The following is a 16,872-nucleotide window of genomic DNA, read 5'->3' on the forward strand; positions in this document are numbered from 1 at the left end:
AACAGAAATAAACACTTGAAATAGATCACTCTGTTTGTAATGACTCTATATAATATGAGTTTCACTTTTTGTATTGAAGAACTGAAATAAATTAACTTTTTGATGATATTCTAATTTTGTGAGAAGCACCTGTAGCCTTATGAAGGCGTTTTTTGCAGAATGAGTTGTAGTTTTGAATGACACTATTCGTTTTACCATGCAATATACTGAGAAGAGAGAATAAATTCAAAATGAGATGAAATGATGAAAAAAAGCTTCCACCATTGTTTTTTAGGTTTTGGTTTCATGGTGTTCATTGTGCAGTAAAAATGACCTGGCAATATGATTCTCCAGGTCAGTACGATTATGGGGTTACCAAACTTTTAAAGTTTATTTTTAGACTTTAGTGGTCTAACAAAATGCTGAACTTTGTAAAAAAATTAATAAAATTGTGTTGCCATTTTGAGACCTATGACATTTTTATTTTTCTGTCCATGGAGATGGTTGTGGTTTTATTTTTTTCATAATGAAATGTGCTTTATATTAATACCACTTTGAGGTACGGTCAGTTATGATAGCATTTTGTTGTATTTTTTTAGGGAAGGTCGGAAACCGAAAAACGGTAATTCTGGTGCTTCTATTTATTTTTTCTTTTCTGCCTTTTAATATACTGTTTACAATTTTAATTAATTATCTAATTTAATCGATAGGACTTTTTTGGCCTTGACGATTCCAATTTTTAAATTTCTTATTTTCTTGAATGAGGAAAGTGGGTGTGATTGGAACTTTGATATATTTTTTATTAAAACAACACAAAAACTTTTTTTTTAACTTTATTTTCCTCTTAGAAAACTTGAACCTATGATTGCTTATATTATATAATGCAGTATCACAGTGTTGCAGTATATAATGTAAATGCTGCTTTCCTACAAAACCAAGCCTCTAGCTGAGCTTCACATGAGGACTACGATGGAAGCCACAGGGGCCTTCAGCAGGCCCCCGGACTGTCATGATAACCCATCAGATTGGGTCACGGGAGGGGCAATGAGAGCCGGTGTGCAAGCACACCAAAAAACAATCCATTTAATAGTTGACAGCAGCATCTAAATGGTTAAGGGCAGCAATCGGAGCTATTTAACACAACTGGCATCTACTATGTCTGAAGCAGCGCAGCTCCTCTGCCTGATCCATACACCCAGGAGTGACTTGTAATGAAAATGTCTGTCACAGTTTCTTAAGGGGTTAATATACATTTCTATTATTAATAGTAATGCAGTTCAGGTTCAGTCATGTGATCAATGTACTGCTATTGCCATTATTTTTAGGGTGTTTTTATTATTGTCTAGGCATATTTTTATTGCTGGACTTTAAGGGCACAGGCTGTATGTTAGTTTTTTGCAACATCTGAAAGGGTTGGGGCTTGCTGTAAGCCATTTACGTGCCCCCAAAACAACCGAATGCAGGAATTTTTTTCAAAAAATCTGCTGTGTGTGAATATAGCCTAACTTTACTTCATTTTATTGTAAATTCTTATCAACAAGACATTCATCGAGAAACATTTCTGTACTTTGTTCAGTCTTCTAGGACTACAATCCATTTCATTCAGGATTGTGACCATCAGCAATCATTCCACTGACTGGTTTTGGATGTAAGACCATTTCAGTACTAATCCCTGTATACTGCAGCCAAAACAGATGCCGCTTCATTTAATGTCTGTGTCTTGGACACTGGGAACCAATTGCTATGTTGGTTTCTCCCTATCCCTCTTCAATTTGAACTGAATAATGGGTCTCTAGCTAAAATCTAATTACTTCAAGAATGTTTGCTAATCCCAGGCAAAGCTTAGAGGCAAATGGTAAAATAGCTGGGAAGCTAACTTTAATTTTATTGTTGAAGTTCAGACGTTTTAATTACAAGTCTTGATAGTTCAGTTTCACAGAACCTTGTGGATATAAGCATTGTTTTATTTCATAAGAAATGAGAAAACAGTTGTCCCATTGCGGGGATGCAATTTCTACAGATCTTGGCGCATGAGACAATAGGGCAGGAAAGTCTAGGTGTGTGGGCTACACTATAATAACTCATTGTGTTAGATGCAGTTATTTTATGTATCCTCATTTCCAGTATGTTTGTATATTACGCAGAATATTACTTTACTGTCACGCTTACTAGTCCTAAGAGAAAACTACTTGTTTATCCATTTCACACTTGAGTAACTTTTTTTTCTTATATTTTCTTTCACTTATTTTCTACTGACTTTCCAATATCAGTTATTTTATTCTCAGTTTACAAAGTTAAAGGTAATCTGTCACCACATTTGACCTATCTAAACTATTAATATGGGCATACAGGTTATAGACTGCTGAGGAGAGTCCTACCTATATGTCTGATATCAGATGCCTTGTTGTTGAGAAATCATCTTTTATCCCTTTATGTAAATGACTTCTTCCAGGCTCTGGGGGATGTTCCTTGGAAGATAACCCTGCCTCCAGAAGTAATTTTACATGAAGGGCGAGTTACCAGTGTGAAGTGTAACGGCCGCTCTCTTCTCTCCTGATCTCACTGCAGAGCTGTGTGTGATTATACCTGACACATCTGCAGGTTCCTCGGCTTCACCTCCATCTCACAGGCTGACAGGGTGGCAATATTTAAATCAATTGACCTGGTTTGTGTAATAAATTACAACCAAGCAAGCACAGTAATCATAAAAATTATAAATTCTTTATTGGTAAATCCACAATTAAATAACAAAAAATAAACAATTAAAAAAGAACCTCACACTGTGAGGGGCATCGCAGGTTAGTCCTCTGTAATGACATAGTAGGGTCTGTCTGGTCAGAATCATTTCTGAAGAGAAATACTGCAAAGACTGTCAAACTGCCTAGTTGCATACAAAAATATCATGGATACAGAGGCTAGCAGCTAAATATAAGGCACAGAATAAATCAATAATGTCAGATCAGGGAAAGGCTACTCTCAATATAAAGTGCATAGTGCAAAAGCATGTGCCTGGAGAAAGATAGAAAATTAGTGTACAAAAATATTTTTGACAGTAACTTGATAGAGCAGCCAGAGCCCCGATGTATGGAAGACCAGATGTCCCTCCACCCCAATGCACGTTTTGTGTATAACTTCCTCAGGGGGCGTGTTTAGAAAGGGGATGTCAGCACTTTAGAAATGCTTAGCCTGCCTATAGAATATTTTAGATTAGTCACACTGATATTAGTGTGTTTGTATCTGGAACGATGCTATTAAATTTTGCTGAAATAAGGATTGCTGAAATAGTTTTTAATCCAAGAAATGGCTGGAATATTCATTTGTGTTCACTGTCATTGCTGTATCACGTCATGCAGAAGTGGTTTTACTTGCTGAAGACTATTAAGAGCCGAACAACAGGGTAAGCCGGTTCTTCTAATTTCCGAATAGGCCTTACACACCTATTGATATGTAGAATCTGTATCTTCTTACCACTATGAAATCACTGGTATCAATATGCCTATTATGGCTACATTGCAGTGTGGAAAAACACAGTTCCCAAATATTTTGGTCAAAGAGCATTGGAGACTAATTTATTGAGTTGTGTTGTGTGAAGTGGTCAACTAGTATAACTGTCCTAATTAAAGACAGTGAAAAGATATTCATATGTCCATCAGCCATGACAGTGGTCAGTGACCACGAGAGCAAGAGAACTGCCTCTTACCTGTTGTCATCCCCAGATCTTCTTTTGATTAGCTTGTTTGGCACAATGTCATCATTGAGGCGTGACACACGTGTGACATTGTACCAGGCTGGCTAATCAAAAGAAGAGCCGGTGATGACGTCAGGTAAGAGGCGTTTCTCCCGTTCCTATGCCACAATCTAGTGTCGTAGCCCATGGAATGGGATGTGCGATTGATTCGCACCAACTCCAGTCCTAATGTAGCCTATGTTTGCGCTATGTGCAACATTTAGAAAGATAACTTCTCAGTACAAAATACTTTGACAAAAAAATGCTATCATAATAAAAGGTATCCACCACATGTATCTGATATAAATATCCAAAATGTGTTTCCAATAGAGAAATTCTCAGACATCTACTGTTACAAACACAAAACTGTTTAGTTACTGTAACATACCTGGCGGCGTCCTTGCATAGTGGTCCATCTCCCACTGTGCAAGAGCGTGCATTTGATCCCCAGTTCAGTCTGCTAGCCTGGCATCCCTCCATGCTGTCTGCTTGCCTCTGCTTCTGCTGCTTAAGGGCGGCGCCCCATCACTTCCTGTTTCTTGTACCTGCTGCAGGCACACCCCTTGTGCGTCCTCATCCTATTGCTGTCTGTCACCTGGTATTTAACCCAGCTGCTCCAATGAATCCCTGCCTGAGCATTGTGTTTCATTCAGTGTGCTCTTTCACTCTGAATGTGCCAAGTCCTTTTCTGTGTTTGCTTGCCTGCCCTTCCTGGAGGCTGTATTTCCAGGCCTGTCTGAACACGCTCCTTGCCTGTTCGTTCCGCCTTCTAGGGGCCGCATACCTAGACCCGCTCCTGTATCCTGTCTGTCCTGTCTGAACACGCTCCTAGCCTGTTCCTCCCGCCTTCTAGGGGCTGCATACCTAGACCCGCTCCTGTATCTTGCTACTGTGTCTGTTCTTGTCTGTATACTCTTCTAGCCTGTTTCCTCTGTCTGTACCTTTCCTTTTTCTGCAGAGTCTAAACTCGTACCTAACTCCTGCTCGTTGTCACTGTACTTCCGTTTGTGAGTTTGTGGTCCACTCGCTACTTCACTGCAAGTACCCTGTGGGTATCTGGTTCTGCCTTTCCCTTCCTGTCTGTTCCGTGTGAACAGAGCCCTGTCCCCCCTGCTCTGCCTTGCTCACCACTCCGGCGGTTCTAGCCTGCTCTGCCTTGCTCACCGCTCCGGCGGTTCTAGCCTGCTCTGCCTTGCTCACCACTCCGGCGGTTCTAGCCTGCTCTGCCTTGCTCACCGCTCCGGTGGTTCTAGCCTGCTCTGCCTTGCTCACCGCTCCGGCGGTTCTAGCCTGCTCTGCCTTGCTCACCGCTCCGGCGGTTCTAGCCTGCTCTGCCTTGCTCACCGCTCCGGCGGTTCTAGCCTGCTCTGCCTTGCTCACCGCTCCGGCAGTTCTAGCCTGCTCTGCCTTTGCTCAACCCTCTGGCGGTTCTGGCCTGCTCTGACCCTTTGCTCACTGCTCCGGCAATCTTGCTCCGCTCTGACCCTTTGCTCACTGCTCCGGCAGTCTTGCTCCGCTCTGACCCTTTGCTCACTGCTCCAGCAGTCTTGCTCCGCTCTGACCCTTTGCTCACTGCTCCGGCTGTCTTGCTCCACTCTGACCCTTTGCTCATTGCTCCGGCAGTCTCGCTCCGCTCTTACCCTTTGCTCACTGCTCCGGCAGTCTCGCTCCGCTCTGACCCTTTGCTCACTGCTCCGGCAGTCTCGCTCCGCTCTGACCCTTTGCTCACTGCTCCGGCAGTCTCGCTCCGCTCTTACCCTTTGCTCACTGCTCCGGCAGTCTCGCTCCGCTCTGACCCTTTGCTCACTGCTCCGGCAGTCTCGCACTGCTCTGACTACTCTTGCTCACCTCTCCAGGCGGTCTCGTCCTGCTCTACTCTTGCTCACCGCTCCAGGCGGTCTCGTCCTGCTCTACTCTTGCTCACCGCTCCAGGCGGCCACGTCTTGCTCTACTCTTGCTCACCACTCCAGGCGGCCTCGTCCTGCTCTACTCTTGCTCACCGCTCCAGGCGGCCTCATCCTGCTCTACTCTCGCTCACCGCTCCAGGCGGCCTCGTCCTGCTCTACTCTCGCTCACCGCTCCAGGCGGCCTCGTCCTGCTCTTCTCTTGCTCACCGCTCCAGGCGGCCTCGTCCTGCTCTACTCTCGCTCACCGCTCTAGGCGGTCTCGTCTTGCCCTGCTCTCGCTCACCACTCTGGGCGGCCTCACTCTGCTGTGTTTGTCCGCCACATCTGTGGTTCTGTTCCTGAGTCCCAGTGTGTACTGGGTCCTATCCCCCCTGTGTTCCTACCTGCTAGTGCCTCCCTGTCTGCACTCTAGCCGTACTTGCCTGTACCCCCCTGCCTGCATACCCGCCTGCCTGCATACCAGTCGTGCCTGCCTTTACCCACCAGTCTGTGTGCCAGCCTAACCTGTCTGTTCCTGTATTCCCCTGTGTGGGTCAACAGCCGTGTCCGGGGTCTGTCCTGGAGTAGCACCTGGTCCCTCTGCTCTGTTCCTCCTTGGTGCACTGGCGTCGTATGCCGTCGTGCGACCCTGGTCGGATCGGGTGAATACCTAGTTACGCCCCTCCAGGCATTCACTCTCCGGCACGGTCCAGTGGAATCACACGCACACGCCGCTCAGCCCGGGCGTGTGCATTACAGTTACTGTGGTTTGCATGCCTTTATTATTATTTAGTGCTAGTAATGCTGTATAGCAGAAACATCTTTTTAAGACCACGTTCACACATTCAGTATTTGGTTAGTATTTTACCTCCGTATTTATAAGTCAAAATCAGGAGTGGGTGATAAATACAGAAGTGGTGACGTGTTTCTATTATACTTTTCCTCTGATTGTTCCACTCCTGATTTTGGCTTACAAATACTGATGTGAAACACTGACCAAATACTGAACGTGTGAACGTGGCCTAATATCTATAATTGGCAGGGCCAACCTTTTTCCATTACTTAAGAAAAGAAAGGAATACAAATTCTTTCCAAAGAAATGTCTAATGTAATGAACTGAAATACAGAATTGTCATTATTGCAAGTTTTAGGTTTACTATTGCGTACATTCATTTTAATTTGCAAAAGTCACAGGAATAATTTGTATAAATTACACATTAAACATCTTTTGCTGCCCATCCTGTTTGTTATTAAGTAGTGGGTATAACTAATGAAGAAAATATTTTGGAATCGTACAAAAATAATTTCCCAAACTGTAAAGAAAATTTGGAATGAAACGAAAATTCATGTGTAGGTGATCTGTGACTGTATGTAAACTTCTTGTTCCAGTTGCAGTATGGCTTCTACACTGCAGCAACTGGTGGCTGTAATGTAATGTCCCATGCCTGGAAATATCTCAGGGTGGTAGTTACCTCTCTGCACAGTCCTGTGTCTGCTAAGTACTGTCCAGGGTTAATCTGACTAACCTAATTGTTACTGGTGTCCCATGAAAAGATTTCATGGAATGACTTCTAAGTAGTGTTGAGCGATACCTTCCGATATCGGGAAATATCGGATCGGATTGGATCCGACCGATACCCAAAAAGTATCGGATATCGCCGATTCCGATACCGGAAACCAATGCAAGTCAATGGGACACAAATATCGGAATGAAAATAAACCCTTTCTTTCCTTGTAGGTTAATTCTACATGAAGGAAAACAACTAAGAATAATGTAGAATGACATGAAAAGCCGGCAATTCAGCAGCGGCATACACCGGTACCCGACAATTTAGAACAGAAAGAATAGAACATCACACATAGATTAGATAGATAGAAACATGTCAGTCACATATATAAGAAGTACAGTGACAGTGTTGCTTACTGTACTTGTCATTTAGTGTTAAAGGATTTATTTAAAAAAATAACAGTGTTTTCATGCACCGTCTCTTTAAAAAAGCCGGCCGGCAATTCAGCAGCGGTACCCGACAATTTAGAATAGAAAGAATAGAGAATCATGTCAGTCACATATATAATAAGTACAGTGATAGTGTTGATTACTGTACTTGTCATTTAGTGTTAAAATAAAGGATTTATTAAAAAAAAATTGGCGTAGGGTTCCCCGTAATTTTAGGCTCTAGCGGAGGTTAAGCAGACAGCTGGGGCAGATGTTTGAAGCCTGGGAAGGGGGTAATACCCATGGAGCTTCCCAGGCTACTAATATCAGCCCCAAGCTGAATAACTAGCCTTTACTAGCTACTAAAATGGGGGACCCCCAAAAAAATGACGTGGGGTCCCCCCTATTTTAATAGCTAGCAAAGGCTAGGCAGACAGCTGGGGGCTGATATTAATAGCCCAGGAAGGGTGCCATGAATATTGGCCCCCTCCCAAGCTAGAAACACCATCCGTCAGCCGCCCCAGAAATGGCGCATCCATAGCATGCGCCAATTCTGGCACTTAGCCTCACTCTTCCCCCTGCCCTGTAGCGGTGGCAGTGGGGTAATAGGGCTGGGGTTGATGTCAGCTTATAATGCCAGCTGACATCAAGCCCAGGTTAGTAATGGAGAGGCGTCTATAAGACACCCCCATTACTAACCCCATAGTCAAAGTTAAAAAAAAAACACAAACACCCAGAATAAAGTCCTTTAATTGAAATAAAGACACAATTCTTTATTGTTCTAAATTAAACCATACTTACCATCACGCCCATTTCAGCTGAAGCCAATGATCTCCTGCAATAAAAGTAAAATAATAAAGCAACCTCATCCTTACCTTTCCATGGTTCCCAGGACGGCTCCAGTTCTGCTATATTCACATGACAGGCTGGATCGCAGCCGAAAGCTGCCATCCAGCTTGCCATGCCGCAGAGACTGAGAAGCGCAGGCATGCTTACGCTCCTCAGTGTCTGGCTGTGACGGCATCCAGATGAGCCGAGGTCATGTCCAATGAACACAGCTCACCTCATGCACGTCACTGACAGCGTGGGAAAATTCCCCTGCGCTCAGCGCTTGAGCAGGAGAATTTTCCCACGCTGTCAGTGACGTGCATGAGGTGAGCTCATGTCCAATGAACTCATGCACGTCACTGACAGCGTGGGAAAATTCCCCTGCGCTCAGCGCTTGAGCAGGAGAATTCTCCCACGCTGTCAGTGACGTGCATGAGGTGTGCTAAGTTCATTGGACATGAGCTCGGCTCATCTAGATGCCGTCACAGCGAGACACTGAGGAGCGCAAGCATGCCTGTTGCGATCCAGACTGTCATGTCAATGTAGCAGAGCTGAAGCTGTCATGGGAACCATGGAAAGGTAAGGATGATGTTGCTTTATTATTTTACTTTTATTGCAGAAGACATTGGCTTCAGCTGGAATGGGCGTGATTGTAAGTATGGTTTAATTTAGAACATTAAAAAATTGTGTGTTTCAATTAAAGGACTTTATTCTGGGTGTTTGTGTTTTCTTTTTTAACTTTGACTATGGGGTTAGTAATGGGGGTGCCTTATAGACGCCTCTCCATTACTAACCTGGGCTTGATGTCAGCTGGCATTATAAGCTGACATCAACCCCAGCCCTATTACCCCACTGCCACCGCTACAGGGCAGTGGGAAGAGCGAGGCTAAGTGCCAGAATTTCTGGGGCGGCTGACGGCTGGTGTTTCTAGCCTGGGAGGGCGCCAATATTTATGGCACCCTTCCTGGGCTATTAATATCAGCCCCCAGCTGTCTGCCTAGCCTTTGCTAGCTATTAAAATAGGGGGGACCCCACGTCATTTTTTTGGGGGGGGGTCCCCCATTTTAATAGCTAGTAAAGGTTAGGTATTCAGCTGGGGGCTGATATTAGTAGCCTGGGAAGCTCCGTGGGTATTACCCCCTTCCCAGGCTTCAAACATCTGCCCCAGCGGTCTGCTTAACCTCCGCTAGAGCCTAAAATTACGGGGAACCCCACGCCAATTTTTTTTTTAATAAATCCTTTATTTTAACACTAAATGACAATTACAGTAATCAACACTATCACTGTACTTCTTATATATGTGACTGACATGTTTCTATCTATCTAATCTATGTGTGATGCTCTATTCTTTCTATTCTAAATTGTCGGGTACCGCTGCTGAATTGCCGGCCGGCTTTTTTAAAGAGACAGAGCATGAAAACATTATTATGTTTTTTAATAAATCCTTTACACTAAATGACAAGTACAGTAAGCAACACTGTCACTGTACTTCTTATATATGTGACTGACATGTTTCTATCTATCGAATCTATGTGTGATGCTCTATTCTTTCTGTTGTAAATTGTCGGGTACCGGTGTATGCCGCTGCTGAATTGCCGGTCGGCTTTTTTAAAGGGACAGTGCATGAAAACACTATTATTTTTTTTAATAAATCCTTTAACACTAAATGACAAGTACAGTAAGCTGAGCGCTGCCATCCAGCTTGTCATCCTTCAGAGACACTGCAGAGCGCAGGCATTATGGGAACTTCCGATTCCGGTATTCGATATTCTAAAAGTATCGGAACTCAGTATCGGAACTCTGATACCGCGAATATCGGTCGATACCCGATATTTCAGTATCGGAAATCGTCAACACTACTGCTAAGGCTTTTTTCAATCATCTTTTTCTCCAGTTTCACAAGTCCATGAAACGCGGTCCATCCTTGGTTCTCACCCCAGCTGGGTATATATGAGGCAGTAAGCTCAGCTGAAGGTACCCAGCGGTCAAGCTGGAAATTCCAACCTGAGCATCGACTTTCTTTCACAGCCTTTTGCTTTTCAATGACTGCAAATAAGGCTAGGTGCAGACAACCATATGTTCTCTCATCCCAGAAAATCGGATTGATTATGCAAATGAAACTCTGATCAAATTCTTTGTGTGATCATAGAGCGATCCAATTCTCTTGGATGAGGAGAAGATGGGGAAACAAAATGTCTCCATCTTCTCTATTCTGTCAGTCCGTGGAAATCAGACCACACTCAGATGTGCAGTTTGTTATTTTCCACAGACTCATTGACTTGCATGGCCGAGTGCGATCCAACTATCGGATCAAACTCGGGCATACTACAATTTTTTCCCCGAACTGACTCTGTCTGAGAAAAAATTGGACACATGCACGGCCCCATAGAATAACATTGGTCTCTTATGATAAGTGTTCCCCAGGTTAGATTCAAGCGTTAGGGCTCATTCACACGTCAGTGATTTTCTTGCACGAGAAAGAAAATAGGTCCAAATTTGGTCCAAGTTTCATAAATTTGCAATTTGGAAAAAAACATAAAAACTAATAATAATAATCTTTTTATTTATATAGTGTCAACATATTCTGCAGCGCTTTACAATTCAGACACATCATCATCACTGTCCCCATTGGGGCTCACAATCTAAATTCCCTATCAGTATGTCTTTGGAGTGTGGGAGAAAACCGGAGAACCCGGAGGAAACCCATGCAAACACAGGGAGAACATACAAACACCTTGCAGATGTTGTCCTTGCTGGGATTTGAACCCAGGACCTGCAGTCCTAACCACTGAGCCACCGTGCTGCCCGTACACAAATATAACACAAAAACGCCTCTATAGGAAAGTTCCCACTTCTCTCTTTTGGAATTTACTTCTGGTTTTAGCTTGAAAATCTGCATGAGGCTTTATTCACACATCAGTATTTTTGATCAGTGTTTCATCAGTATTGGTATTCTAAAACCAGGAGTGTCTCCAAAACACAGAACAGGAGTGAATCTTTCAATTAGTATATTATTTCTATACTCCACTCCTAGTTTTGGCATACGATACTGAAAAATACTGACCAAATACTGATGTGTGAATAAGCCCTGAATACTACATCAAACTGACATGTAATACCACCTGATAAATGAATCTAGTCGGTATAGTATATTGTTTTATTGTAGTGAATGCTATTCATTGTTGGGGATTGTAAACTACCGTATGTTCTTCATGTATCTGAATTAGAAGTCATAACACTTACGGTATTTTATGTTGTTACCATGCACCCTTTTTTTAATGTACAACCTTTTTTTCACTTTTTTTGTTCCTTTTATATTTAGAATTTAGAGATATAATAAAAGTCTTTAGTTATTTTTCAAGTAGTGCTGGAAGTAAACGACACAAAGTTTCCTATTATAAAATGTGATTAGTAGTTAGTTGATTTCCTTCCCTTTTACATGATTGTCAGAGACTTGAGGAAAAAAAAAGAAAGAATTCCCCAGTGCACTTGAGAAAGAATTATAGTCTTTTATTTGTTATTCTGTATTTAAATACATGGCATTCTTTGCATTGTAAGTCGGCAATCAAACATACGTCTTGGAAGGAAACTTTGTAAACCTCGGGAATTAAGGGGACTAAATGAGTTGTGAAGAAGAAGCCAGCACTGAAGTGAAATGTGTCTTTCTTTAAAGTGAGCACATGTGTATAGTTGTGTTTGATAAAATAATTGATTAGGTCAGACAATTAAACCAATTTGTCTAGTATGCAAATTATAGATGTCAGCCGGATTCCTGCTGCGAGTTTAAGTGTATTAAATAATCTTCAGCATGTTTAACAAAGACTCGCCCGAAACCTACAAGAACACGTGTTTCTTCTAAACACAGTTTGCTTCTCTAAGGTTTTGCTTGTCAACTTGAAAAAAAAATGCTAATCTTGTCTCATTGAGCAGCTGGGTTTTTGCAGAACTCTTTCTCCTCTTCTTCTAGGGGTTAATTAGCCTTCTTTTAAACTGTGGCCTATTTAGCTGTAGATCTTGCATGATTCAGCCAGGGCTGGCGGTACAAAAGCGGAACCATTAACAGGCGGGTGTGTCCAACTGCTTAATTAGCCAGAATAAAAAGGTCTTTTGTCATACTAGCATCTGTTGTTCGTGACACACCTGACAGTCACATTAGGCAAGGATGACTAGATTGAAATTTTGCACATATTTTCTACAATAAACGTGCCATTCATTTACATGCTGGTAGCATCGGTGACATCCTGCAAATGTATCTTATCCCACTGGATTAGTGTATCTACTAAAAAAAATTGCATGGGCTAATGGAGGACAATATAAGCACTTGGTAAAGTTGTAGCTGTGCCAGGGTTGTGAACACTACATGGCCATTGTTCTGTAGAACTTTGGTTTTAGATTGGCAGCTTCCAAATCTGGGAATTTGACCAGAATAGGTTTTGAGTATGCTCAAGCATGCCCATTAGGTCTGAAAGATCTGCTTTAGAAAGCTGGCAAAGGGTTTGTACTCCCCAAACATGCTTTAGCATTCTAATTGATCCTTGGTGATGGCTGTCTGAGGAATCGATCACTTCTAAAGTATGTTCAGGAGAATATTTAACTAGACTGGAGGACAGCTTTTCTCAAAACGCTCATCAAGCGCTGACTAGTTATGTTTCTGTTCTCGGAGAGTTGTATCTCCTAAGAAGAGTTATGTTTATATGTTAAAGGCTTTCAAAGCAACAAATTCCTAATTTACAAATTTCAAATTTTACCTTGTGTCCTTTTTATTACCTGTCTTGATGGCAGACATGCTGTCTGTGCCTCTGCTGAACCTTGTACTGTCCCACTGTATCCAAAAGTGATCAGTGATAGATGCTGCATGGGCATCCTACTCCTGTATCAATTTAGAATAACAGAGATCAGCGATGGAAAAAGAAGGTAGATGCAACAGTCAACTTCTGGGCAGATGGCAGTATACAAGGGTGCAGTATGGACCCAGTGTGTTGTTTCTTAGGCTCCATAGAAAATATTTTGAGGCTTGCACATTGCCTCTTTTGGCTTGAAAGTCTGCCAAGGGCTAAAGTATTCATTCATTCATGAAGCTTCTAAAAGCATTTGTAAGATCTCCGATTTAGAATTTCTAAAAAGAAGAAAAACCTTTAGGAGGGAAGGTGGTCCGGTTAGACATTAAAGGGGTTTACTGGCCACAGTAGAAAGGCAACCTTATCCTTAGGATAAGTCATCAATAAGAGCTTAGTGAGATCCAACACCTGGCACCCCCACCAGTAAGAAGTCATTTGCTCAGGATGTAAACACTTTGAATGGAGCTGCAAAGCGCAGCTCCATTCAAGGTGTAGCGGCCACTGCTGGGCACTGCAGGATGGCAACAGGAGACGTGAATAAGAGATTGGTGTGGTTCACCACCCAGTATCCCCACCAATCAGCAGTTATTTGCTTCGATGAGCTTTGGAGGTAAATACTTTGAATGAAGCTGCAAAGCACAGCTCCATTCAAGGTGTAGCGGCCGCTGCTGGGCCCTGCAGGACGGCAACAGAAGACATGAATAAGAGATCAGTGTGGTTCACCACCCAGTATCCCCACCAATCAGCAGTTATTTGCTTCGATGAGCTCTGGATGTAAATACTTTGAATGAAGCTACAAAGCGCAGCTCCATTTGAGGTGTAGTGGCCGCAGCTGAGCACTGCAGAATGGCAATAGGAAAAGTACTGACGTACTGGGCAGCTGCTGCTCCACATTGGATGGAGCTGTGCTTTAAACCAATTGCCAAAGCAATTAACAGCTTATTGTGGGGGTGCCAGTTGTCAGACCCCCACTGATATCATGTTGATGACCTATTATATAAATAGGTTATCAATATGCTGTGGCCAAACAATGCCTTTAAAATGTAGTTGTTTTACTACCATTTGAAACAGACCTTAAGGTGTTGTACAAATAACCATTCAGCTGACAGCCGTCACTTAACACCCTCTTCCCCAAACACATGTATGCTCAGTTTAACAGACCTTGCATATGTTATCAGTGAGGAGAGGGGAGTAAGTCACTACCAGTCACTACTGATGGTGGCTTATCTGCCTTGAGAAGAAAAGGACTAGGCATGAAATCCAACAGCCTGACATCCTCCTCGCCGCCCCCTTCAATATCTGATTAAGGGAAAATTCCATAACCCCATACACATTAAATGGCTGGCCAGTTTGCCGTAAGATTTGGAGTGTTGCTCACCTATCTGTATTGGGTACATGAAAAATGACATGCTTTTTGGCATTTCATATATTCTCTTGATAGTAGGAAAAGAGGAATTAGGGTCCCTCTGTCAACTATATTACTAAATAAAACATTTATTTTTTCATAATAGGAAATGTTTAAAATGTTCTCCCTTTTGTATAAAAGTAAAATTTAAGCTAAATTATTTGTTCCTTTGCAGAGACTACGATGCAGACATCCGAAACGGTGTCGGACACGGGTTCCACAGTCACATTACAGACGTCTGTGGCAGGTCAAGCAGCAGTGCCCACCCAGGTTGTACAACAGGTCCCGGTGCAGCAGCAGGTAAGATGTCTCATACCATGTCTACACATCACATATGAGTAATGCCCCCAAACTACTTACTTTCACGACTCTGAGTGATGCCAGGTCTTCTCCAAAGTTTTAAAAGCTTTAAAAAGTTTGTGCACAAAAATCATTTGTCATCTGGCTGACATTCAACTAGTAGACATAAAGTGCCCACATGTGAATGTCAGAAAGATTTCAGAAATAATACTATATCAAATCTATATTATGTAAGATCTGTAAATGTAACATAGTGGCACTGTGGGTAAGCCTTTGAAAATATGATGGATGGAGCAATTTCTAGATTGCTCCTAAAGTGCACTTACCTGGCTTTGCGGCCTTAATTGAGTCTTCTACTGTGCAACTAGGAGCACACTCCAGCATCCTGCTCTCATGCGCACTAGGTCAGCTTTATGGTTGCCTTTCACTGAATAATAAATACTCCATTGTTGCTGAGCCAAGCAAGTAGTCATGTCATTCATATCAACACAAGAACCACAGAACTGACATGCCATGTTTTGTGGACATATGTATATATTGGTCATGTTTTTGCTGTATTGGAATGGACAAGGTATGCCACGGATGTCAACAAAATATATAAATGTGGCATTTAATGGGCTTATCCCACAAAAACATTTTTTATCACCTACAGTGTAAGTGATAAATGTAGGATGGATGAGGTTCCAAATACTCGACTCACTTCTACATATCTTCTACATATCTAACTTTGAAGGACAAGAAAGAAGAACACATACTGCTTAGTGTAAATAAAAAGATTATTATCATGATTATAGTGTGCTGCGGTAATTTTTATTTTCAACTAAGCCACTAACTTCACCTTGCCCAGTCACTTAACTGCACCCACACAGAAATATAGCTAGTGAAGTCCATTAATGTTTCCACACAGTTCGGTATCGCTGGGTTTCAAAGTCCAACCGCAATTTCATAATATACTGCAATACTAAAGTGTTTTAGTTTAAGCGAAGAAATGATCCCAGGTTAAATTCCCCAAGGGAACTAAAAAATAAAAAAAATGTTTTTAAAAAATAAAATACTAAAAATCTGTAAAAGTTTAAATCAGTACCCTTTTCTCAATTAAAACCTAAAGAGATGAACTGGAATATAAGTTGGTGTGCATACAACATGTAGGCGCATGTTCACACTGGCCACTAAACAGACAAATCCTAAGATAAAACCAAAATGAGCAAATACCCTGCAGCAATTAAATAGGTAAATAGCAATAGTGCATAAAAATATTATAGTGTACTTAGTTAACATAATTTTGATCAAAAAATGTAAAAGCCATCCTACCACGTCAAGGTGGCCCTATTCGGGATGGTCCTAATCTCTAGTATTAAAACCTTACCAAATGTCAAATCATGTAAATGCGAATAAGGACCTAGCAGTGCTCCTCTTAATAAAGTTGGCAAACCTTACTAAAGCGGACCCTGGATCAAGACTGACATATACATTTCCAGTATTGATGAATTCCCACAAAAGTATTGCCATAGCAACAAATCAGATTTCATTTTTTTAATATTTTCTTAAGAATGCAATTTTAATAAAGGGGTTGTCGCCTATACAGTATATGCCATAAATGATCTGCTCCTCTTATGGAATTTTGGGTCCACCTCTGGGGACCCAGTATCGAGACTTGTTTCTATCAGACTCTTATGGGACATTTGAAGAGCACTAACAAATATGGGCAATTTTCTACATTTGCATAAGTCTATTTTTTTGGAAAATCATTTTGGATCATCCTACCCACCGGGTGACATGTTAGCAGGGCTGTGGAGTCGGTAAGCCAAACCTCCGACTCCACGACTCAGACTCCACAGCCCTGCCTCACTACTGAGCGTGTATATAAAGTGCAACACAGATTCATCTCAACTAACAGCCGAGATCCTTCTATTAGGAACAGAACAAACATTTATAGGACATTTCACAACTTTCCCAAATTATTATGAAAACAT

The 16,872-nt window shown here is 42.1% G+C and overlaps 1 protein-coding gene across 5 annotated transcripts in view; it reads left to right on the forward strand.

Annotated features, from left to right (window-relative positions):
• Nucleotides 1-16,872, forward strand: part of RFX3 (regulatory factor X3) — a 390,908-nt gene that overhangs the window by 214,381 nt on the left and 159,655 nt on the right. For all 5 annotated transcript variants that reach the window (XM_073669195.1, XM_073669206.1, XM_073669227.1 and 2 more), the window contains one exon: nt 14,775-14,899. In XM_073669195.1, the coding sequence (XP_073525296.1) occupies nt 14,775-14,899 (125 nt within the window). The remainder of the gene's footprint in view (nt 1-14,774; nt 14,900-16,872) is intronic.

This window comes from Phyllobates terribilis, unplaced genomic scaffold, assembly GCF_046119375.1.
Source record: "Phyllobates terribilis strain yellow unplaced genomic scaffold, ASM4611937v1 Scaffold_1__5_contigs__length_1240528914, whole genome shotgun sequence".
NCBI lineage: Eukaryota > Metazoa > Chordata > Amphibia > Anura > Dendrobatidae > Phyllobates > Phyllobates terribilis.